This window comes from Suncus etruscus, chromosome 1, assembly GCF_024139225.1.
Source record: "Suncus etruscus isolate mSunEtr1 chromosome 1, mSunEtr1.pri.cur, whole genome shotgun sequence".
NCBI classification, from domain to species: domain Eukaryota; kingdom Metazoa; phylum Chordata; class Mammalia; order Eulipotyphla; family Soricidae; genus Suncus; species Suncus etruscus.
In genome coordinates this window covers 22,990,967-23,017,105 of record NC_064848.1, presented here as the reverse complement: position 1 = coordinate 23,017,105, position 26,139 = coordinate 22,990,967, and the positions used below count along the sequence as shown (strand labels likewise).

At 41.5% G+C, this 26,139-nt stretch overlaps 1 protein-coding gene across 1 annotated transcript in view; it reads right to left on the bottom strand.

Moving 5' to 3' along the window:
- Positions 1-26,139, bottom strand: part of GABBR2 (gamma-aminobutyric acid type B receptor subunit 2) — a 371,159-nt gene that overhangs the window by 48,606 nt on the left and 296,414 nt on the right. The window contains exon 13 of the mRNA XM_049784138.1: positions 24,337-24,459. Coding sequence (XP_049640095.1) covers positions 24,337-24,459 — 123 coding nt within the window. The remainder of the gene's footprint in view (positions 1-24,336; positions 24,460-26,139) is intronic.

Here is a 26,139-nt window from a genome sequence, read left to right as displayed (position 1 = left end):
ACACCTTGCCTCCTTTCCTAAAGGGTTCAAGGCAGCCTAACCCAACAGGACTGTTTAATCAGAGAGACATAGAAGGTGAGATGTTCTCATAAGATCTGGAGATAAAATAGCTACTGTCATCCCTGTCATTTGGATCAGGTCCTTCCTTGTTCACTGGCAGCTACAGGACAGGAGAAATAGAGTGGCTGATCTAGCACCAATGCCTGATGGAAGGCAGGCAGTGAGTGTGGGTTCACAGGAGAGCACAGACAGTTTCCTAATGCCAAATTCCACTGCATTCACCCAAAGCATCCCTTTTTATGGCCATTAAAGGTGGAAAACCACATGGCAGTCCTGGAGAGAAGGTGCTGAGATGCTTGGCTGCCAACACAGACAGTTCTTGCTCCCAAAGGTGGCTCTTGATGAAAGGTGAGGGATGAGACAGCAAATTAAATCGTAAAAATATTTCTAGGAGCAGCAGCTTAATGAGCCCAGGCAGATGGTAGAATTTGGACATATGGTGACTTGGGGAGAATGTTCCAGGTGAAGGGAACAATTTATTCAACAAATAGTTACTAGGCACTTGGTCAGAGCTGGGCCCTGCCTTTGGGTGCTGGGGACACAGAGATGGCTTTTGCCTTGGGGAAGGTTATGCAGAGAGCCAAGGAAGTCTTGGGGATGTACAGAGTCGATCATGAGGAAGGATGAGGAGCAGATGGGGTCCCAGGCATGGGCTCCAGTCCATAGCTCCTGGAGAAGAACCATCTGAGTTGTCTTGAAGGTCAATAGGAAGTTTTGTTGTGCAGAGAGTGAAGTGGGGTGAAGCTCTGGGTCAAGGGGCAACAAAGGTGTACAGAAAGGAAGAGTTGGGGAGTAGGTGGTATGGAGATGTGCTGAGAGTTCTGGTAGCAGAACACAAGTAGTGTGGAGGGTGGGGGTGGACAAGAGGGTGGGGCAAATGAGTTCACCTAAGTAAGTCCTTGACTGTGCTAAATTCATCTTTAGTTCTGACACAGAACGTCAGGCAGGTCTGCCACAGCCTACCATCTTTCAGGGCCATGGTTTGCATCTGGTAGAGATGCCAATGGGGGCATGGAGAACTCATGGAAGGACAGAATGACAAAGACCTGGGGCCAGAGTGATAGCACAGTAGTAGGGCATTTACCTTGCACACGGCTGATCCAGGATAGACCTTGTTCTATCCCTGGAGTCCCATTTGGTCTCTGGAGCCAGGAGAAATTTCTGAGACACAGCCAGGAGTAACCCTTGAGCATCCCCGGGTGTGGCCCCAAAACAAAAAAGAATGACAAAGACCTATCTGCTCTCCAGGGTTCAGTGAGCTGCAGTAGACACACCATTATTCACACATCAATCAGCAGCAGGGCTGAGGAAGTGGCCCAAGCCTCCGTTCTCCCCAACTATTCTGGCATCTTTTTATTTTAGAATGAGCTGGGTGAGATGGGCCACAGATTGACTTCAAGAAGATCCTAGTTGCTGAATAAGAGTGATGTGTGTGGTGAAATTACATGCATGGAAAACGAATTTTAATGGTGCTGTAAGCCACAGAATCTCAATCAATCAAAATGCTAGTTGTTTAATTCATCCAAAAATTCATCCAAAAGGATGTATGTATGCCATTCAATTCAATAGCTAAGGCTTGAATCAACCTAGACGTTCAAAAGCAGACCAGTGTATCATGAAGATGTGGCACTTATGTACAATGGAATTTTACATCGTTGTAAGGAATGGTGTAATCATGAAATTTGCAGCAACATAGATGGAAATGGAAGATATTATATAAAAGAAGTAAGCCAGAAGAATACATACAGAGTGATATCACTTATATGTGATATTTAGGATAACTTCATGAAGAAATGGAATGGTCTAAATGAGAGTTGTCTTGAACACCATTGGCCCCAGAGAATAGTAAGGAGAAGGAAAGAAACTGAATGGAAGAGGAGAAACACAAATACAAAAGAATGGGAGCTAGGGGCTAAGCAGTCTCAGGTGTACTGGTGGAGAAATGAAAAATAAAAGGACAGAATTAAATATTCAAACTAAAGTCAATAACAATAGAACCAAGACTCCCAAACTCTAACAACTTAAACTTAAAATGGGCCTGTTATACTGGCAGGCAGGGGGGCAAAGGGTGGTAGGTGGGATATATTCTGGGAACATGGTGGAGGGAAGTCTACTCTAGTGGTGGGATTGGCCCTGATTCATTATATGTTATTACATGTCAAACCCAACTATAAAGGACTTTGTAAATCACAATGGTTTAAATAAAAGAAATACTAGTTGTTTCTGGGGAAGTGACTTTTTAGTTTTAATTTTTTTTAGCAGCTATAAAGGCAGATAGACGGTAACAGTGGAACTTACTTAAAACTTACTGTATTTGTCTCTAGCAATATTTGTTTCCATAGCAACATAACTGGAACGAGCCATCATTTTCAAAGCCAAGTGTAGTTCCTGACTTCCAATCCCTCTGTGTGCTTCTATTAAAAACAAAAAAAGGATGTGCAAGTGTAGAATGTAGAGGAGACTTGGAAATAGCTCTGATGTGAATGTGGCCAGAATGGCATGAAAACTATGCCCTCTTCCTATGGATGGCAGTCAGGGGGATCCTGATGTAAATAGCATAGGGACAGACCTGCTATTTCTGTCAGAGAAGGCCTAGGGATTTTGGGGGGTGATAGGGTTGCTTGTAACCTTGTTCAGACTGCACCCAGTCCTGGGAGAGGGGCAAAGAGTCTAAGGAGTGCAGGATGCCTCCTCAAAGGCTCTCCTTGGGGGTGTTCAGGATTCCTCTGCTTTCTATTTCCTCTGGTTCTCAAGACATTTCAGAATGATGAAGCAGGGTTGATGGCCTGAGAGAGAAGCAAGGCTTTGTAAATAAAGAAACCACCCGGGTTTCCACACAGGTTCCCCAACTCTTTTCTTAAGACACACAGCTATTACCTTGGGGATAGGATGGGAGAGGGGAGTGATCTCAAGTGACTTCCCTTCAAAGAAGAAAGAAATCCCACATGGGTGGATGTGTGTATGCAAACACACACTGCGTCAATTCCTGGGCTTCTTCTCCCTGGATCTAAACACAGCACTTGACTGCTTCATCACAACCTCCTCCTTGTGAGCGAGGAGTATCAGGGATCTCGTGGGATACAGGGAAACAAAACAGGGGAGTCAGACACAGACAAATCCTTAGAGTCAGACCACAGAACTGGGGTTACCAGAAGGGTTGTGCATGGGGATCAAAGGGAGAAAGAACATCTCATGGAGAGTGAGTGAATGGGACTCCATGCTTGGAGGTGGGGATGGTGTGAAATTATAGCCTGCTTTGTAGCCACAGGAAAAACACTTTTTCCCCCTTGTATACCCTTTTCCTAGACACAATACTCCTCTCTTTTTCTTCTTATTTCTGTGGCTTCCCTTAGGTCCTTTTTTGCTGTCTCCTCCCTCCCTGAACCCACCACATAGGAATAATCTGTCCTTGGTCCCTTCTTCCTCTCCATCTGTATGCCCTCCCTGCTGCTCTCATTCAAAGCTTTCTGCCACCCAGCTCCTGTATCTAGCCCTCGACTTGTCCTGGGCCTCAAAACCTCTAAATCCAACAACTACTCGGTATCGTTGTGAGCACCACAGGAATTGAAAAAAAAAAAAAATAAAGTGTTCCCCGTCCCTTTTTTTTTTTTTGGGCAAGAATCCCAAGCAGATTTTTTAAGCCTTTAACCTCTTGGCAGGCATCTTCACATATGCTATATCTGAAATGCAGATGCATACTATCTTACCATTAGATTTTGTGAAGCAGAGGAAGGAGGAGCCGAAGCACTCAGCCGGGGAGTTGGGCATCTGTTTCTGGAGACTTTCCCTTCCCTTTTCAAACTCCCTGTGCATGCAGACAGCTTCCCCAGCCACTTCCTGCTCTCTGATCATTCCCAAACTTCTGGCCCTACGTGTCCTCTGTTCCCCCAGTTCCTGGGCTGCCTTTAGGACATCTCATTTTTCATGCACTCACCCCCAAAGATTCCAGCCTCCCAGAGAAGAATTCCTTGTGCCATTTCACCCCTCCCTCTAAGTCTCCTGGGTAAACCTGGGTAAATCTGGAAGCCAGCAGCCACCTTCCCAGTTTCTCTGAGCAGTTCTTCCCTCATGTTCTCCACATTCTACAGCCCCTTGTAGTGAAACCACCCACCCCCTACCACATTGGCTTGGGCCTTATCCTCATGGCTCCACCCTAAAGAGTCAGGCAGTCACCAAGTCTCATCACCAGTATCTCCTTAACAGTGCTCAAGCCATCTACTCCTCCTCCTCCTCCTCTGCTCCCCGCACCCCACCTGCCCAGGATGCTGCAAGAAACATCTTGGGGCTTCCTCAGGGTCTGGCCTCCCTGCTCTATCTGTTCTTACCCCACAGCCAGAGCAAATCTGGTCCCACATCTCCAATGATTAATCATTACCAATTCCAAACTTTACATTTTTCTCTTAGACCTGTGGCCACCTTTCCTATCACCTTCCCAAAGGCACCCTTGGTTTTGGCCAACAGAATTAGTAAAGATATACAAATTCTTTCAGGGAAAAAAATGCATTGATCTCACGCTTGATAATGAAAAAATGAGATGATTTCCTCTCCAAGTTTGGTCAAAAGGCAAAAATTTCTTTTTTTACATCCAAATGGGAAATAAGAATTAACTATCACTATTTGCAGAAGACATAATAATGTACATAGGAAAACCTATACACCCCCCAATCCTCAATGGTACTAGAGCTAATGAGCTTAGTATAGCAGCAAGGTACAAAACAGTATGCATGAAACTAGAGAGAGAGAGAGTATACTGGATAAGTGCTTGCCTTATTCAGTGCAAGCATCCATCCCAGAGTTTAAATCCCTGGCACCGTGTATGAATTCTTGAGCCTCACCAGAGGTGATCCCTAAGCAAAGAGCCAGGAATAAATTCTGAACAAGGTCACATGTGTCCTCCAAACAACAATAACAAAAATCCCAAGCCAACATGCATAAATCTGTTGCATTTCTATATACAAACAGTGAAAACAGTCTTATTTACAACTGTATCAGAGAAACAACAATACCTTGTAGAAATAACAATACCTATGATATTACTAAAAGAAATATATAAGATATGGAGAGACAGCCTGTGCTCAAGGATTGGAAGAAGATACATTATTCACATGGTTTTCTTATCTAGATCAATTTACAGATTCAACGTAATCACTAACAAAATGCTACTGGCACTTTTTATTTTTTTATTTTTTGCTACTGGCACTTTTCAAGAAAACAGAAAATTCTAAATTTCATATGGAATCACCAAAGTCTTGAAAAGCCAAAGTAATTTGAAAAAAAAGAAAAATGAAGACGTTACCTTCCTGACTTCAAACTATATTATAACACAATAGAATTAAAACAGTATTGTACTGGAGTTAAAATAAGCATGCACACCAATAGAATAGGAAAATCAAAACTAAATACACATGTATCTGGATAGTTAATTTTTGGCAATGGAGGCAAGTTCACAAAATGAAGGAAAGAAAGCATTCTTAGCAAATCGAGTTTTGAAAATTGAATTACCACATTACAAAACACGATACTTTATCACTGTTTAACATTAGATATAAAAGTTAATCCCAAGGCAAAGGTGATACAAAAGTGAGATATCTGCATGTATCTAAACCACTAGACCCTACACAACTGAAAGATGTGATTCAAGCTATGGTAACTAATATTTAAAATGTTTCTGTCAAAGAGTCAGTTTGAGGGATTGGAGGGAGTTGGCATCATTAGTGAAAGGATGGGTAATGGGGTGGTGGGACTGGAGGTGAGAACACTGTATGCCTTAAACCCTATTGTAGACAACATTGTAAATCCTGATGTCTAAATTACAAAAACAACAACAATAAAAGTCAACTCTAAATGGATAAGGGGCTTAGATATTAGAGCTGAATCATAAAATGAATAGAAGGTGGTATATTACAGGATCTCATATTAGCAGAGATGTCTGCAGATATTCAATTTTAATGGCAAGTGAAACAGAATAAACAAATAATACTACAGTAAATTATAGTTCTATTGAGAAAAGGAGCCACTATAAAAACAAAAGACAATGAGGGAAGAGGGAGAAGATATTTGCACATCTGATAAGAGGTTGATATCTAACATACATAGAAATTTTATATCACTACCAGTAGTAAAGTAACTCAATTATAAAAAAAGAGCAAAAGTCAAGAATAAACAGCTCTCCAAAGCAGATGTACATATTGACGACAGACATATTAAAAAATGTTTTATGGCACTCATTATTAGGGACGCTGCAATGAGGTTTTTCCTTTACACCCATGAGGATACCCTATATTCAAAACATTGAAGACAACAAATGTTGATAAGAATGCAGAGAAAAAGGAACTCTGGCACTGCTGGTAATGCGAATTGGTATAGTTTCTATGGAAAATAGCATGGATAGTTCTTAGAAAATTAAAATGGAAGTTCTATAGAATACTACTTCTAAGCAATTATCTAAAGGACATAAACATATTAATTCAAAAGGATATCTGTACCCCTATGATTGCTGTAGCATTATCCACAATAGATAACAATATAGACCCAACCAAAATGCTCATTAATAGATAATTAGATAAAGAGGGTTATAAATACATATATATATATGTGCCTATAAATTATATGTGTACATACCAAGCCCTTTTATAGGTATAAAATAAATGAAATAATACCTGGTAATTAAAAAGATAAAATCATGCCTTTTGAGTTAAAATAGATTGAATATGATTGAGGTAATTATGCTAAGTGAACTAGGCAAGAGAGAGAAAGACATTTACTGGATGGTCTTAATTATGTGAAATATGCTTTCAGAGTCACTGAAAATTGTGGTGGTTATTGGGGCAAGAGGAGAGGGTAAAGGAGTGAGTAGAGTTTTTTTTGTGGGGATGGGATGGCACTGAAATTTTGTGGCAGGAGTGCTGACAATAACACAAAAACAGAAGTATAAAACTAAATTCCTGAAATGCCATACTATTGTAAATTAATGATGAGACAATGAAATTTACAAAAAGATGTATCCCCCTTCCCCACACATTCAACATCCTGCTGGACATCCTAAGTTTAGCTTGTATAAATAAGACAAGAAAAGATTGGAAAGGGAGTAATAAAATGGACTCTGCAAGCAATGTGATTATCTAAATAGAAAACTCTAAAGACTCAATGGCAACAATAAAAAACAACAAAACCCTTCCGGTACTAGTAAGCAATTATAGCAACATAATAGGATACCAGATTAATGTACAAAAGTCCCTCCCTCCCTCCCCCCTTCCTCCCTCCCTCCCCCCTCCTTCCCCCCTTCCTCCCCCCTTCCTCCCTCCCTCCCCCCTCCCTCCTCCCTCCCTCCCTCCCTCCCTCCCTCCCTGTCTTCCTTCCTTCCTTCCTTCCTTCCTTCCTTCCTTCCTTCCTTCCTTCCTTCCTTCCTTCCTTCCTTCCTTCCTTCCTTCCTTCCTTCCTTCCTTTTTTTCCTTTTCTTTCTTTATTTCTTTATGTGGAGGGTCACACCTGGTGGCACTCTGGGGTTACTCCTGGTTCTGCACTCAAAAATTGCTTCTGGCAGGCTTGGGGGACAATATGGGAAGCCAGGGATCAAACCTGGGTTGGCCACATGCAACACAAATGCTCTACCTGCTGTGCTATCGCTCCAGCTCCACTTGCTTTCTCAGAGATCAAAAATGAGCAATTGGGATTGACATTAAAAACACAACATCAGGTGCTGGGGAGATAGCTCAAAAGGGTAAAAAATACGTAACTCAACAACAACAACAAAGCAAATAACTCTATTTAAAAATGGGCAGAGGAGATGACTAGATTCTTCTTCAAAGAAGACATACAGATGGCTAATGGATACATGGAAAAAATTTCCTTATTACTTACTATCAGGGAGATGTAAATTAAAACTAGAATGAAATATAACCTTATACCCAGAGAATGGCATGTATTAAAAAGAGTGGAAATAAAGGGAAGGCTGGGAGGCTATGGAGAAAATGGAATTGGTATTTGCTGTTGGTGGGAATATAAATTGGCCCAGCCTCTATGGAAAATAGTGTAGGGATCTCTAAAAATATTAAATATAGATCTAGCATATGATCCAGCAGTCCTACTCTTAGGTATCTCTCCATAGAACACAAAAACATAAATCTGAATAGATGTCCACATACCTATATTTATTGCAGTACTATTTACAATAGCCAAGATCTGAAAACAACTCAAGTACTCAATGACTGATGAGTGAGCCAAGAATATGTGTTTATATACACCACTGAATTCTACTTAGCTATCAGGAAAGATAAAATGTTGCCATTTGCAACAACAAGGATAAAACTGGAAGGCGTTATGCTTAGTGAAATGAGTGAGAAGAAGTAAGAAAATATGAATGATTTCTCTCCTCTGGGATAACAAGAAGCAAACCAACTCAAAACAAATTCTCAAATTCTGACTGCAGAACTGAGGATATGTGAGGGTTGAGAGGGCTTAGGGAACTTGTTGGGAGAATTATTGGTATCATAGAGGTGGGTGTGGTTTAGTAGCCATATATTTCTTCTTGATAGAAATTAAAAAATTCTTAGATTTCAAAACACTTGACATTGTTTGAAGAAAGAAATTGAAGAAGACCTATGGAAATGGAAGAATATTTCATGCTCATGGATTGGAAGAATAAATATCAAAATGTCTATCTTACCTAAACTACTATATAGATTCAATGCAATACTTATTCTAATTCAGATATCATTCTTCAAGGACTTAGATTAATCAATTATAAAGTTTGTGTGGAACCATGAAAGACCTAGGATAGCCGAATAAATATTGAAAAACAAGAAACTGAGAGGCATCTAATTATCTAATTTGAAGCTCTCCAACAAAGCTATAGTGACCAAAATAGCATGGTATAGTAACAAAGATAGACTTTCAGACCAATGGGTCAGAATAGAATATCCAGTGATAAAGCCCCAAGCATATGGTCAACTAATCTTTGACAAAGAAGTCAAGGATTTTTTTGTTTTTGTTTTTTGGCCACACCGGTGATGCTCAGGGGTTACTTCTGGCTATGCGCTCAGAAATTGCTCCTGGCTTGGGGGACCATATGGAATGCCAGGGAAACTGAACCGCAGCCCATCCCAGGTTAGTGTGTGCAAGGCAGAAGTCCTACTTCTTGTGCCACTGTTCCAACCCCAGGAGCCAATAATTTGAAATGAAATAAAGACAGTCTCTTCAACAAATGGTATTGAAACAATTGGGTAACCAGGTATAAGAAATTAAAGATAAATCCATATCGCACACCTTACACAAAAATCACTCAAAGTGGATTAAAGACTTTGAGATTAGACCTGAATCCATAGGATTCATATAGGAAAACATAGACATAACAAGATTTGGTCCTCACAAAAATCTTTAATGATAAGATGCCAATGGTAAGAATACAGCAAAAACCTAAATAATTGGGATTTGACATTAAAAACACAACATCAGGTGTTGAGGAGATAGTTCAAAAGGGTAAAAAATACACAATTCAACAACAACAAAGCAAATAATTCTATTCAAAAATACATCAAACTAAAAAGTTTCTGTATGGCAAAAGAAACATGGAACTAAAATTAGAAAGAAGCTAACTGAATGGGAGAAAATGTTTGCACTCAATAAATCAGATAAAGGCTTGATATATAGGATATTCAAAGTACTCACAAAGGTTAACTCCACAAAACCTAAAAACCCCAATGAAAAATGGGAAGAAGAATGTGTATCCACTTTTATGGGTGTGGAGTGCTTTATATATCTATGAGTCCACTTTCTTCCATTTCACCTTTCAGAGCTAGGATATTCTTGTTGGTTTTCAGCCTGGTTATACTATCAAGTGGTGACAGGGTAGTGTTGAAATCTCCCACTATTATTGTGTTGCTATTGATTTGCCAACAATTGTATTAAATATTTTGATGGTCCCTCATTGGGTGTTTATATGTTTAGGAGCGAGATTTCTTCCTATTGTACATATCCCTTGATTATTATAAAATTCCATCTTTGTCCCTTATAACCTTGTTAAGTCTAAAGTTTGTGTCATCTGATATTTGGCCACTCCAGCTTTTTTTTTTTTTTTTTTTTGGTTTTTGGGCCACACCCTGTGACGCTCAGGGGTTACTCCTGGCTATGCGCTCAGAAGTTGCTCCTGGCTTCTTGGGGGACCATATGGGACGCCGGGGGATCGAACCGCGGTCCGTCCTAGGCTAGCGCAGGCAAGGCAGGCACCTTACCTCCAGCGCCACCGCCCGGCCCCTACTCCAGCTTTTTTGTTTTGTTTTGTTTGGTTTGGTTTTTAAGTCACACCCAGCAGCGCTCAGGGATTACTCTTGGCTTTATGCTCAGAAATCGCTCCTGGCAGGCTCGAGGGACCATATGGGATGCTGGGATTCGAACCACCGTCCTTCTGCATGCAAGGCAAACACCTTACCTTCACGCTATCTCTCTGGCCCCCTACTCCAGCTTTTTAAAGGGAGTTGTTTGTGTGGATGATTGTCCTCCAACCTTTGATTTTGACTCTGTTTGTCCTGACTATTCAGATGTGTTTCTTGTAGGCAGCAGAATGTTGGATTCAGCTTTTTGATCTATTTGCCACTCTGTACCTCTTAACTGGTGCATTTAGACCATTGACATTAAGAGAGATAATGTCATGGGATTTAGTATCATCTTTGTGAAGAAGTTTGGTGTGTCTGTTGATCTGTCTTGTCTTAAAGAAGACTTTTCAGTTTGTCTTTTAAAGCTGGTTTTCAGTCTGTAAAGTTTCTGAGCTGTTGTTTATTCATGAAGGTGTATATACTTCCCTCAAACTTGAACGTGAGTCTGACTAGGTGCAGTATTCCTGGAGAAGCATTCATTTCATTGAGTTTTGTCACTATATCCCACCACTGCCTTCTGACCTTGAAGGATTCTTATGACAGGTCTGTGTAAATCTTAAGGATGCTCCTTTGAATGTAATTTCTCTTTTTGGTCTTGCTGCTTCCAGTATTCTATTCCTATTCGTGGGATTTGTCATTGTGACTAAGATGTGTTTTGGGGTGCTTTTCTTTGGATCTCTTTTAGCTGGTACTCTTTGGGCATGCAGGATTTGATTGCATGCAGTCTTTAGCTCTGAGAATTTCTCTGTAATGATGTCCTTGACTACTGATTCTTCGTGGGGATTTTCTTCCTGGATTTCTGGGACTCCAATGATTCTGATGTTGTTTCTGTTGTGTTTATCAAAGACTTCCATTTTCATCTGTTCACATTCTTCAAGGATTTTTTTCCCATAGCCTGATAATTTGCTGTAAGGCTCTTTTCCAATCTCTTCTGTTATATGGAGTTGTTAGGCATCTCAGCTTCCAGCTCACTGGTTCTGTCCTCACCTTAGCCACTGTTACTCTGTTGGAGAGACTTTCCAGTGAGGTTTTCATTTCACCTTCCAAGTTTTTCAGTCCTGTTATTTCATTTTGGAGTTTTCTGATTTATATTTTCATATCCTCTTGATTTTTATTTGTGGTTTGTTCAGTTCAATCTATGCTTTCTTTGAGTGCTATGAGGATGCTCCATATTTCTTTTCTAAGCTTATTATTTGAGAGACTAAATATGTGGTTGGCACTTTTTGGGTCATCAGGGCTGCCATCTTCAGCTTTATGCTTGGTATTGGCCTGCGCTGTTTCCCCATCATCATGCTTGTAGTGTTGTGTTTTCTATGTGTTGTGCTTGGGTTCATTAACTTCGGCAGGCTCTTCTGGGCAGATGCTGGTTTCATTATCAGCAGCTGCAGGTCTTGTGTGGCAGCTGCATTGAAAGCATGTGGGGGGATGGGGCTAGAGAGATAGCATGGAGGTAAAGCATTTGCCTTGCATGCAGAAGGTCATTGGTTCAAATCCCGGCATTCCATATGGTCTCCTGAGCCTGCCAGGAACAATTTCTGAGCATAGAGCCAGGAGTAACCCCTGAGTACTGCCAGGTGTGACTCCCCCCCAAAAAAAGCATGCATGTGTGTGTGTGTGTGTGTGTGTTTGTGTGTGTGTGATCTGCACTAAACTCAAAATTAAACTGCCATGTGACCCAGAAATCTCCTTTTTGGGTATCTATACACTGAACAGAACAACATTCATCCAAAACAACATATGCATGCCACTAATTCATTACATTACCAGTACAATAGTTAATACTTAGAATCAACCTAGATGTCCAACAACAGACGAGAGGATCATGAAGATGTCATACATATACACATAGTTATAAGGAATGATGCAATCATGCAATTTGCAGCAATATGGATGGAATTAGAAGATAATATGTTAAATAAAGTAAGCCAGAAGGAGAAGAACAAATACAGAATGATCTCATTTATATGTGGTATTTAGAATAACTGCATGAAGAAACACAATGGCCTAAATGGTAGTTGTCTCAAACACTATTGGCCCCACAGCATAGCAAGGAGAAGAGGAGAAACTGAGTGGAAAAGGAGAAACACAAAAGCTTATATTCTCTTCTATACTTCTAAGAGACCTTCGGCAATAGGTATAGATGTTTAGATTGAGATGATGTCTAATCAACTGCTCTTTATAGATGTCTACAATAATGTTCTAATGCTTTTATCCACAGAAACAGGTGCAGAATGTGTTTAGAAGCCATAGACTCCCACTACAGTGATCACTATAAGAATTTCTGTCTTATTTTAATATATCTATAATAACTCTTTAATCTTTTTGTCCACAATGGCTCTTGGAAATATAGGTTGGTCACCCAAGTTTCACATTGCAGTGCTATATTATATTATATTCAAAATACAGTGCTCATTAAGATAATGTCTTGACAAATATATTTTCTTTTAGTTTTTGGGGTCATACCCAGAGGCATACTCTGCTAAAGGGGCATCTGTTAGTGGAGGCTATGGCTCCAAAATGAGGGTCTGGTGAGATGCAGGCCTGGAAGCAAATGTTGATGCAGGAAATAATTCACACAGTGAAAAGTGGGTTCAGGAAATCCAGAACTCAAGCAAGGAATTCAAATCACCCAAGCTTTCTGCTCCTATGATGGAATGTAGCTCAGTGGAAGAAGACCAAAGAATGAGCCTCTGCCTTCCTCAGACCCCTGCTTTTATTGACAAGAATCAGATCTCACCCTAGGGTGGGAGAAAAATACCAAGTAGGGAATAATCCAATATACACCATCACCAGATCACACCCTAGGGTGAAGTACAATTATTGATTAGGGTATGATCAGTAACCCAACAGTGCTCAGGCATTACTCCTGGCTCTGTGCTCAGAAATAGCGCCTGGCAGGCTCGGGGGACCATATGGGATGCCAGGAATCAAGTCGGGGTCCGTCTTGTATTGGTGTGCAAGGCAAATGCTCTACAGCTGGGCTATAACTCTGGCTCCTTGACAAATATTCTAAGCTATTTATTTTCCATTTGATCATGCCTGCTAATATGATTTAATGTTTATGTCCACAGATAATATTGAAATAGGCAACTGTATGCCATAGACTCTTGTTACAGTGCTCATTCATTGATTATGTTATTGCAGGCTATTTTCTTTTCTTTTTTAAAAAAAGTCAAATATGTTTATTATGGAGAAGATACAAACTATCCTGAGTCAGTGCCAGCTGGGTTTATGCAACTATTACTTCCTACCACAAACCTGCAACACTAAAAACACAAGTTCATACACAATATTTTAAAGAACTTTTCCAATTGCAAAATAACATCTCAGATGTGAATATTCAGATTATAAATGTTAGGTGGAAGGCATCTCCTTTTTCCAAGTTTATGATTCATTCTGGTTTTCTAAATATGAACAATGATACCAAGAACTCTGAGGAAATGCAGAGTGTCAAAGACCAAATACCTAGCTTTCAATTTGAAAAAGACCTGGGGCTAGAGAAACAGTATAAGGATTAAGACAGAACCCAGTTTGATCTCAGAGTTATCCCTGAGCACTGCTGGGTATGAACCCCCCAAAAAAAACCTCTTGAAAAGAATTTTACTCATAAATATAATTTGAATGTGAAAATTATATTGAGCTTTAACAGTAAGAGCACTTTTTTTATCAAGTGGGGAGTGCAAATTTCTTTCTTTCTTTTTTAATTAATTAATTAATTAATTTTTATTTAAGCACCATGATTACAAACATGATTATAGTTGGGTTACAGTCACAAACAGAACACCCCCCTTCACCAGTGTAACATTCCCCCTTCCTCCCTTCCTATCCCCTGCCTGTATTCAAGGCAGGCATTCTACTACAGTTATTTGTTTTTAAGTTCAGTAAACTGTTTTTTTTTCTTAAAGGATAAGTGTTAAAAAAAATACAATAGTAAAGGTGTGACCATGGCAATTGCCGTTGTTTGCATAGGCCCAGAAAAATATGGGGAAAACGGGAAAAAAAATCCTTGGCCTGATTACAAGAAGGCAATTTATTTTCAATTCAAGATAGTTTACTATTATATCATAATGCTTACGATTTCAGTTTGCTTCCAGGAAAGGAACCTGGATGTTCAAAACCTGTTAGATGTTACTTCATGGTGTAGACTCCTTTTACAGTGCTGATTACCATACTGCTTAGTATTATAGACTTGAAATTATGATTGTTTTAAGAATTCCCTATGCACAATCTAACCCAGGAAGCCTTTCTTTGGTAAGAAAGAAAATGGAAGACCTTTCCATCTGGCTTGCAGACTATATTTTTTAAGCATTCTGACCCATTTCACCTGGGTCAGTTTTTCAACAGCAACCTATGGATCAATCTCCATAGTCTGTCTATATGTGTGTGAGAGTATTTGTTAGCCACCTCTATGCTTGTCTAATGTCTGTCTGTAATATACATAATGTCTACCTGTGTTGTATTTTGTCCTTCCCCCTATTATATATAGCACTCCTCCCCCATCTTCTTACTACTCTACAAATTCTTTTCCAATCTTTCACTCTCTCACCCTTTGATCTGTTATTTCTCCCTACTTACCCTTTTACTCTCAGTTCTGAATTCCTCAGGAACTGGAACGTTCCCAACACCCCAACCATCTGCCAAACAGCTCCCAAAGTGAAAAGACAGCTTCCCTGCCCACCTTGCCTCAGCCGGGGAATAAGCTACTACTACTACAAATCACTACTACTGATTTGCTCTTGGTGGGCCCTTTTCTCCCTTCTTCTCTGTGGACTGTTGCTCACTACAAGATTTAGTTTTTGAGAAACACCCAGCTCGAGGACATTTCCTGATCCATGACTGCTGGGAGCTGTTTTTCAGATGCCACAAGACCATGTTGCAGGCTGAAGCTGTGTTCTGTATTTTATCCCACCCCCACCCCCCTCCCCCCGTCAGACTATTTAAAAAGACTTAAAGGGGATATGTATATTTTCTTTGTATATTTCTCTAGATATATTTCCTTAATAGGTATAATTCTTACTGTGTATTTTCTTAAGTAGATGTAGTTTCCCCATCCCTTTTCTGGATTTGTTTAGTAAGAAATTCTAGTAGATAAGTGCCTCTTGGATTCTGAGTTCATATTAAAATCAGGTTATAGGGATTGTTTAGCTTGTTATTTTTACCCCCATATGCACCAGTGGTATCATATGGCACTGTTTCTTTTTGCATAGGCACATTAAAATGGGAGAATTCTTATGTATAGAAAGTTCTTGTCTAATACAGATAGGAACTCATAAATTTTATATTGCAGTGGTTGCCTTTCACTCTCAACATTTGTCATAGTGACTTGACTTAGGTTTCAGTCGATTAAACATTGGCCATTCACCTCTGAACTTTGGATCCCATCTTTAGAATTGGCATTTTTTTTTTGCACCAGCATCAGGAATCAAACCTCTACTGGGGAAAGCCCTAATATTGCTCAGGCACTGACTTGTTCGAGTGTGGGTTCATATGATGCCTTGATGACTTGGTAGCAGTAACAATTGCTTTCAGGGAAGGGGTCCCTGCATCACCATCTAACTGTGAGATGAAACTAGAAGATGCTCCATGACACCCTGACTTTGACATAAGATCTGTGCAAAAACCAAGATCTCTAAATACAGAAACCTGACTGTCATAACGGTGAGAAGAATTTTTACTGGGACCATGAAGAATGACTTTGGTCTTTGGCTGAAAGTTCAAAGTTAAGATATCAGCAAGGAGACTTCTTCTGAGAATTATGTTATGGGTGATTGTCCTTCCACTGTAACTTTACCTTGTCCTCTTTCTCTGCATCTTTGTTCTCATAATTAAAAATAAAAAATTAAAAAAAAAAAAAGAATGACTTTGGGGTCAGGTAACTTAGTATGCCTAGAGCCTGTAATTGGTCTTATGGCAGGATGCTTCATGGGTGGGGTTTCCCTGTTTTTAGGCAAAAGATATTTTCCCTCAAATTTTGCTGTGCTTATGCAAAAAAACAAAAACAAAAATCCTGTCACATCCTCCTTTTTTTTTCCTCCTCCTCCCCCTTCTTCTTCTGGTTTTTGGGCCACACCTGGCAGTGCTCAGGGGTTACTCCTGGCTGTCTGCTCAGAAATAGCTCCTGGCAGGCACAGGGGACCACATGAGACGCCGGGATTTGAACCAACCACCTTATGTCCTGGGTTGGCTGCTTGCAAGGCAAACGTCATTGTGCTATCTCTCCGGCCCCTGTTTTCTTCTTTTTTATCTTTTAAGTAGGGGCTCCTGCCTTTTACATAGAACCTTGGAACATGAATTACTTTGTTTCACCTCATTTTTTGGGGATGTTTTACCTCATATTTCTGCATTTTTCGATAAGATTAAGAAGAAAGGAAAAAATGAAAGGACGGGGGTCAGGGGCCAAGTGGTCTCAGGTTCATTGGCGAAGAATAAAAGAGATAGAACTAAATATCCAAGCCAAAGTGAACAACAATAGAGTCAAGAGATCTAAACTTTAACAATTTAAACTTAAATGGGCCTGTTATGCTGGCAGGCTGAGGGGCAAAGTGTGGTATAGAATGCACTCTAGGATTTTGGGATCATTGGTGGAGGAAGGTTGATATTGGAGGTGGGAATAGCCCTGGTTCAATGTATATCTAAAATTCAACTATGAAGGACTATGTAGAGCACAATGGTTTCAATAAAATAGAATCTAAAAAATTATTAGAGGGTCTGATGCAATAGCACAGTGGGTAGAGAGTTTGCCTTGCACATGGCCAACTTGGCATCCTATATATCCCTTGAGCCTACCAGGGATAATTTCTAAGCAGAGATCTAAGAGTAATACCTGAGTGCCTCTGGATGTAGCCACAAATAAACAAAAAAGTTTTATTAGAAATTCATTAAAATTGATAGTCTGTGGTTTACAATGCTATAAATAATGGTTTCTCATGCACAAATTCCAATATCACATCCATCACCAGCACACTCCCCCTTTTCCTTATTCCTATCTAAACTCAATTCTGTGTACCAGTTCTCCCATTATATTGCCTTTGGACATTTGTTATTACCATGTTGTATATCTTTAAATCCCATCTATGAGATAAATCACTTTTATCTATCCCTTTTCTGCTGACTTACTTCAGTCAGCATGATATCCTCTAGTTCTACTCATTTTTTTGTTTTATTTTCCTGTCAGAGATGTATAATAATATCTCAGAGATGTATTGTGTATATATCATAACTTCTTGATTGATTTATACTTAGTTGGGCATTTGATTTGTTTCCATATCTTGGCCATTTTTATAAGTGTGGCAATGAACATATGTGTGAAAATACCCTTTCAAATTAATATTTTTTGTGTTTGGGGATAGATGCCAAGAAGTGGTAGCCATACATTTTGAAGACTTGCAAAACTTTATTTCTAAAACCAGATAGACTATTGTAATATCACAATTAAAATAAAACAAATGAGACTAGATACTGACCTGTTTGTATTTTTTTCACACACACACACACACACACACACACACACACACACACACACACACACACACACACACACAAAAGAACTCAAAATGGGCACAAGAGAGCTAAATATGAAAAGCAAAGTCATAAACTGCAGAAGATAAAGGGAGATAAATTTAGATGACCTAGGTTTGGCCATGAGGTTTTCACTACAATACCCAAAGCATGAACCCTGAAAGAAACAATCAATAAATTGCATTTCATTTACATGAACATTTCCACTCTTAAAAAGACAATACTGGGGCCGGAGAGATAGCATGGAGGTAAGGCGTTTGCCTTTCATACAGGAGGTCATCGGTTCGAATCCCAGCGCCCCATATGGTTCCCCGTGCCTGCCAGGAGCAATTTCTGAGCCTGGAGCCAGGAATAACCCCTGAGCACTGCCGGGTGTGACCCCCCCACCAAAAAAGACAATACTAAGAGAATGAAAAGGCAAGAGAAAGACTGAGAGAGAATATTTGCAAAACATGTAGATGATAAAGCATGTATATGACACATACCATGAGCTTTTAGAAAGAAGACAATCTAATTCAAAAGTAGGCAAATGATCAGGACAGATAACTCACTATAGAATTACAGATGGCAAATAAGCAAATAAAAAAAGTGCTCCATATCACACGTATGTCATTGGGGAATTTGCAAATTAAAACAACATGGCATGACTGCACGCATTCAGAATGGCTAAAACTCCCAACACTGACTACTTTAAATGCTGGTGGAGATGTGGAGCAATAGGAATTGTCATTTGGTGCTGAAAGGAATGCAAACAGCAGACAATTTTGCATTTATCACAAATAGAAAAAGTTTTAGCACATTATTCAAGAAGATGTGTCTACAACTCCCAAAGAGTAGTAAACCAGGTCCACCAAAAACTGCACCAAAATTCCAGTTAAATAAAGCTTTATTTTATAATTCTTGAACTTGAAAGTAACCGAGTTGCCTTAACAATTTATAGTTAATACAATATTCTCATTGAAAAACTGTGAGACAAACAGATAATAAAAAATTGTTCACTGATGAGAAGAAATGAGACTCTAGCCTTGAGAAGACAGTTGAATGCACATCACTAAGGGATATAAAACAGTTTGAAAAGGCTACCACCAAGTGTGGGTCAAAAACAAAAACAATAAAAGTTTTCTTTTTTTTGGAGGGGGGCACACCCGTTTGATGCTCAGGGGTTACTCCTGGCTAAGCACTCAGAAATTGCCCCTGGCTTGGGGGACCATATGGGATGCTGGGGGATCGAACCTCGGTCCTTCCTTGGCTAGTGCTTACAAGGCAGACACCTTACCTCTAGCGCTACCTCTCCGGCCCCAATAAAAGTTTTCTAAGAAATTATGTTCATTAAACTTTTAGAATAGCAACAAATACATGAGAAGAATATTTGGACCTAGTACACGAAAACGAACAAGGATGTGGCACTAAGATGTCTCTAGTAGGACACTGGAGTTGGGTTTTTATTCCTGAACACTTGTATGCGATCTTTCTGGGAGACCCTCTTCCTTGTCATTCTCAGCATGGATCCTATTTACTTATTGCCAACTTTTGCAGAAGTAATGGGATTGGAAGTAAGCATGCTTGAGGGCCCATAGAGCTTACTGGCAGAGCTCCTGCTGCAGCTCCGGGTTTAATCTCTGATACCACCCTGCACGTGGATGTTTGGGATCCCAGGTGCCACAATCAAAGTATGAGACCTCTGGAATAAGGCAACCCAGTGTGTCTGAGCATTGCCACTGAGTGTGGTGACCCTGGTGACCCCAAAAACAACAAAGGGGAAATGAAAGCTAAAAACAAATTGTCTTGGTGGTTAGTGCCATGGCTGCTGTGCTTACCTGGTGGAAGATGTGTGGGGCTGTTAGATTGGACACTGTGTAGTAGATGGTCCAGATGTGGCCTTGCCCAGGAGGAGCTGATGCTCTGATGTGGGGGTAAAAGGGGCAGGATGCCCTCAGCACAGATGAACAAGGAGCTAACTGTCCTGATAGGGGAGATCCTAAGGTGGGGGAACCAGGGAATACAAAGACAGATGATGAGCCACATTCAAGTGTGGATCTGTGTTCCTCAAAGGGAACAGAGAGGTCTGGTGCTCAAGTCCAAGTCATTGAACAATGGCACAGAAGGTTCTAAAAAGGGAAGGAATCATAGCATGGGAAAGTTGGGGCATGTGACCTCAAGCAAGTCCTGGGTTTGGAATCCTAAGATTTTTAGGGTGTCTGGAGAAGACACAGGCACTGAGGAAGGTTAGGGAGAATGAAAGGTCTTTGGTTTTTCTCATTGCAAAGCCTGCTCTAAACAGCCTTTGAGGGAGGGCAGAGATACTCCAGAACCTGGCTCCTAGGAGGCTGACAGGAGGGTCTGAGGGAATCTCAGTGCTGCCCAGTGCAAAAAGGACAATAAAGTGGCGGGGTTGTGGGCTGACAAATCAAAGGCACTGTTGCCATCAAGGCAACAGTGTGACAAGCAATTCTGAAGTAAGAGAAGAAAGAGATCAGGTTGATAAAGGCGATGAAGAGAAAGCTCTGCAGGTACCTGAAAGGGTACACGGGGCAGAGGCCTTGGGCCCTGGTGGAGGACTGAACTCTCTTCAGGAACATGGAGGGTTGGGGGTGGTATAGGCAAACCCCTCACCCTACCCTCACTGCCACAGAGAGGATCTTGGTGGAGGATTGAACACTCTGCAGGAACATGGGAGGGTTGGGGGTGGTATAGGCAGACCCCTTACCCTACCCTCACTGCCACAGAGAGGACTTTGGGATGCCTGACAAAGCATGTATAGAACCATGGAGCTAGAAGGTCTGGAATGGGCTCGATTCTTTCTCAGAGTCAGTGCAGGTAGTGGAGAGGACCACAACAGGGAAGGGGTAAGGAACAAATGTGCTGTGGCCCAGTGTTTCTTAACCCCGGGTGCTAAATCACAGAGTTGTTGTGTGGTAGCCAGGAGAGGCCAAGGGTCCACACATAAAAAATCACAGAAGGGGGTTACCATGGCCTGAGGCTAGGAGGCCAATCTATGTAACAGGGAGACTTGGGGGGAAGGAAACAAGGTTGGAGAGAGCCTTGGTGGGGAAAAGGTTGAGAGATTGACTTTAGAGTGACAGGATTGCACCAGGCATCTGTCCTTTCCGTCTTTTTTGTTTTTTGTATTTTTTGTGGGGAGGCCACACCTGGCAGTGCTCAGGGGTTACTCCTGTTCTGTCTCTGCCCTCAGAAATCATACTCCTGAGCTCAGGGAACCATATGGGATGCTGGGGATCAAATATGGATTGGCTACTTGCTGTTCTTTTGCTCTTATCCTCATTGTTGGGTATTTAAACTGGGTCAGTCCACATGCAAAACAAGTGCCTTAACTCCTGCACTGTCCCTCTAGCCCTGTGTAAGTCTAAGTTCAGTCCTCAACTGTATAAGAAGTTCAGCCTCACACACTTCACAGATGCAGGACTGATGATCAGAAAAGCAGAAAAGTCACTATGATCTGTGACTTGCTATCTTCGAGTCCTGGTCTATGAGGCAAGTGTGGATCTGTGGAAGAAGTGGCTTCTGCTTCCTGATCCCCAGTGAGGAACCACAGTGCCCAGCCCACACTCAATGGTATAGCTGGTGTCAAGGAAGCATCCTCAGCTACCATCATATCTGCTCTGGCATCCTTACTGCTCCAATGATGAATGAATCTCCCTGCCCTAGGCTCCACAGCTCCCTTTCAGGTGATCCTTCTATCTGGGTGTATGGCAGGGGTGTGTGTGTGTGTGTGTGTGTGTGTGTGTGTGTGTGTGTGTGTGTGTGTGTGTGTGGCCATACCTCAGGATTGAATGAGAAGCAGGATAGCTCCTTTACTAAGTATGGGGACAGTACATGACTTCAGGGGACCAGGGAGATAGCCTTTCTGCTCTGTAATCTCTGCTGAGCTCCTGGCCTGGGTGGGGTCTGCAGATGCTTCCTGCATCAGGCAAGGAAGTTTTTTTGGTCTATGCCAGTTCCAGTCATACCTATCAGGAGGCCTGTCAGGTACTTCTAAAGGTCCATGGCCTTAAATCTCTCTTCTGAGCCATCAGAAAATGTTATTCATGGCTGCCTGCTTATTGCTCCTCCATCTCCTGGGTCTTGTGAGGTCTCTGCCTCTCTGACACATTTCATTCACCTCCCTGGCCAAAAGGACAGAAACCTTGAGCCTTTAACCCATGATCCAACCATTTCTACCTCACTAGAATGGCCATGCAGTGTGAAAATGACCCACTCACTACAGCCTTTCTTAGCCCTGCTCTTCTAGCAAAGGTGTGGCCAGCTCAGAAGGGCTCACCACTGGGTCTTGTGAAGTGTCCTGAGTTTTTTTTATGCCCACAGCACCTGGGAGTAGGTTGTGTGCCCAAGACAAGAGTGAGAGTAGAGGGTAAGAAATGTATTCCATTGCACTTTTATTTTATTTTATTTTATTTTAGTTTTGTTTTTTTTGGGCCACACATTGTGACACTCAGGGGTTACTCTTGGCTATGGGCTAAGAAATTGCTCCTGGCTTGGGGGACCATATGGAATGCCGGGGATCAAACTGAGATCCGTCTTGGGTCAGCCACGTGCAAGGCAAACACCCTACCACTGCGCTATTGCTCCGGTCCCTCCACTGCACTTTTTATCTGCCTATTCTACAGCTGGATTCAATGTGTGAGAAGAAACATGGTTTATCACTGTGAAAATACTATAGCAACTCAGAAAGGAGCTGTCAAAACGTCTCTCTCCCTGATAGCAAAACTTCGGGATTTATTTTCTAGGAGAGACGAAAAACACAGTGTCAGGATGGAGCAATAGCACAGTAGGTGTGGTGCTTGTCTTATATGAAGCTGACCCTTATTCCATTCCCAGCACTACATGTGGTCCCCTGAGCTTATCAGGAGTTATTCTTGAATGCAGAGCCAGGAGTAATAAGCCCTGAGCATATCTCAGTGTGGTTTGATAACCGCCCCCCCCCAAAAAAAAAAGAAAAACCTTCGGAGAAAACAAAACAAAACAGAAACCACAGTATCATTTCTGGCTAAATTGGGCATGGAAGGGGAGGATCTGTAGAACACACAGAGAAGTCTCACATCTCACATATTCACATACCTAGACAATTTTTTTTCCACCATCCCCGCCCTGGTAGTGGGAATAAAGATCTTACACTGGGCCTTTCTGAATCACATCACAATCAGAAGGAAGCAAGTGAACAAGATTTTGGACAGGGGAGGTGGGAGGTGCAGGGCTGAGATGGGTCCTAGAAACTACTTGCTGTGTCAAGAAACATGTACAAGCAGTCCCCATTACACCCACCATCTTCCCAGCAGAAAAAAAGCCCAGCTACACACTTAAATTCCAAAAGAACATGATGCTGCCAATTCTTCCCAGTAATCTGGTCTGGGGTGACAACTCTGAAGCCTACTTAGAATGGGGTGGGCAGATACCCTTCTCAGCCTGAAATCACATCACCCTCAACCACAAACAACACAGAAGTGGTCCTATTACACAATGGGACCTTATCAAACTGCCAATTCACCAAATTGTTCCAGATTTATAGCTCCAAGATCATGCAATATACCTCTAAATTTCATAGCAGTATCAGCCCAGTAGAATTATAGCAAATCTAATGATAAGAATGCATAGAAGACCACCAAGACCACAAGACCACCAGACCACCAAGCTCAGTGAGCCTAACCAATAAACACAGAGGCTTAACTAGCACCAACCACAGCCCATTAAATCCTTAGACACTGACTTTAAGAACATCATGGAGGGGCCGGAGAGATAGCATGGAGATAGTGCGTTTGCCTTGCATGCAGAGGACGGTAGTTCGAATCCTGACATCTCATATGGTCCCCCGTGCCTGCCAGGAGCGACTTCTGAGCATAGAGCCAGAAGTAACCCCTGAGCGATGCCAGGTGTGACCCAAAAACCAAAAAAAATATATCATGGAGGGATATAACACTTACTACAAATTGACTCTTATTGATCTAAGTTTTGATAATTCCACTTACCTTTGTGTTGTAACAAACAATATGAAGTAAATTTGTTTATGCCTTTGGCTAGAGTGATAGAATAGAGGGTAGACCTGGGCTTGATCTCTGATATCCCATTTGGTACACTCAAGCACTGCCAGGAGTAATTCCTGAGTGCAGAGCCAGGAAGAACACCTGTGTATCATTGAGTGTGGCACAAAAAACAACAACAAAAAATTGTGTCTAGAAGGGGCATGCTAAGGTGGGGGTGGGAAATTGGGGACACTGATGAAGGAAAGGTAACACTGGTGGTGGATTAGTGTTTGGACATTTAATGGTAGAATTTTGAACAACTTGGTAAATCACAATGTTATAATAACATTTTCTTAAAAAAGAAAAAGAAGCTTGCCTGGCGCGGCCGAATGTTTGGAACACAGCCCTCTTACCTCCATGCTGTACCTCTCCACTGTCCTTCTCAGGGGGTCCACTGCCTGCCAGCAGATGAGGATGCACAAGTCGATCAGCAACATGCCCCCAACGATAACGAGCAGCTTCTGGTCCTTGATGATCTGTAGAGCAAAGAGTCAAAGGCAATTCCAGCCAGGTTCTTTTGCTTGGCCTTTGGTGCCATTCATGAACTTGATCCAACCACACTCCAAACACACATGTACCCTGATATTGATAATGTATTGTCTCTCTCTGGCACAACAGTGATCTTATTGCCACTGAACTTTCTGCCCTTTTTCAGTAATGGCATGTCCATCTGAACACCTTGTTTTTTTCCTCATCTGGCCAACTCCTAATGATTCTTAAAGAGCTTGATCCATTCTTACCTCCTCCATGAAGCCTTTGCTCACCTCTGCAGCAGATTCTCCGATTCCAGAGCACCTGCTATCAGAGGGAATCATTGTCATAACAAGGAGAAGAATAGGTAAAATTTACTGAATGCTGAGTCTGTGTTCCCTGTTCTACCTGCATCCTCTCACAGCAAGACAGATACGCTTACCATTCCCATTTTATGGATGAAGAAGCAGGGGCTTGTGAGGACTGAAGACTTTGGCCATGTGATACTGCAGAACCAAACTCTCTCCCTTTCATCCTCATGCACTCATGGCATTATTAGTCACTGTACTTTCCACAATCAACTAGGGAGTAGTGAGAGTAGGGGGTATGTTTAATTTATTTGTGTATCCACAGTACCTCCAGGGGTTCTGGCATGCAGGACACAGTTAAGTCTGACTGACTAGGAGTTAAGGTGTGTATAAAGCACTTGTCTTGCACCTGGCTGCCCCCCATTTGATCCTTGGCAACAAAAATGGTCCCCTAAAGACTATCATGAGTGGTTCCTGAGAACATAGCCAGGAGTAAATCTTGAACATAGCTTGGATGTGTTCCAAAATTACTGCCACCCCCCCCGCCCCCAAATAAAAAAAGTCAGATAGGCTGAACTAAGATGAGAGAATATAAAAAGAAGAGCTAGTACGTCCGTCTCTCTTAGCAGGCCAAGATATTTTTATTATCATTGAATTCTCATTCCATTTTCTGCCCTTTTTATGGGTACCAGCTAGGGACAAATGCCATCAGTACCCAAACTAACCAGCATTTTGCCCACTGTGTGCTTTCTGTCCCTTGTCGCCAAATGAAAACCAATGGGACAGAGCAAGACGAATGGACATAAAGACTAAAGGAAAGAATAGTTTGGAAAAAAATAGATAGAAAAAGAAACTGAGGCATTGTAGGCATCTCTTGGACAGCCTGGAGAAGTTGGAGCACAAGAAAGAAGGTGAAGGAAAGCTTAGAAACAGGAGGAACAGAAGGGGCTCTCACCTTTCCGATCATCAGGGCTGTGAAGTCCTTCCTGGAACAAATATCCTAGAAAGTTCTCTCACACATTTCTTTTTCCTCTTTGGGGGTAAATTTGTTTGGCCTGCTACTCCTTGCTTTAAACCCAGAAATCACTCATGGCAGATTTGGAACCATCTGGGATACCAGGGATTGAACTTGGTCGGTTGAAGACAAGTGCCCTACTTGTTGTACTATTGCTTCCACCCAAAGATTCTTGCTTCAGAGTTATATTTTTTTCCCATTTTAGTTCATATCCTGCAGTTCTCAGAGCTTATTCTGGTTCTGTACTCAGGGATCACTACTAGCATATAAGGTTCTGGGGATCAAACCTAGGTTGGTTGCTTGCAAGGCAGGTACCTTCCCCATTGTAGTATCTCTCCAGCCTCACTGCCTCACCCTTCTAT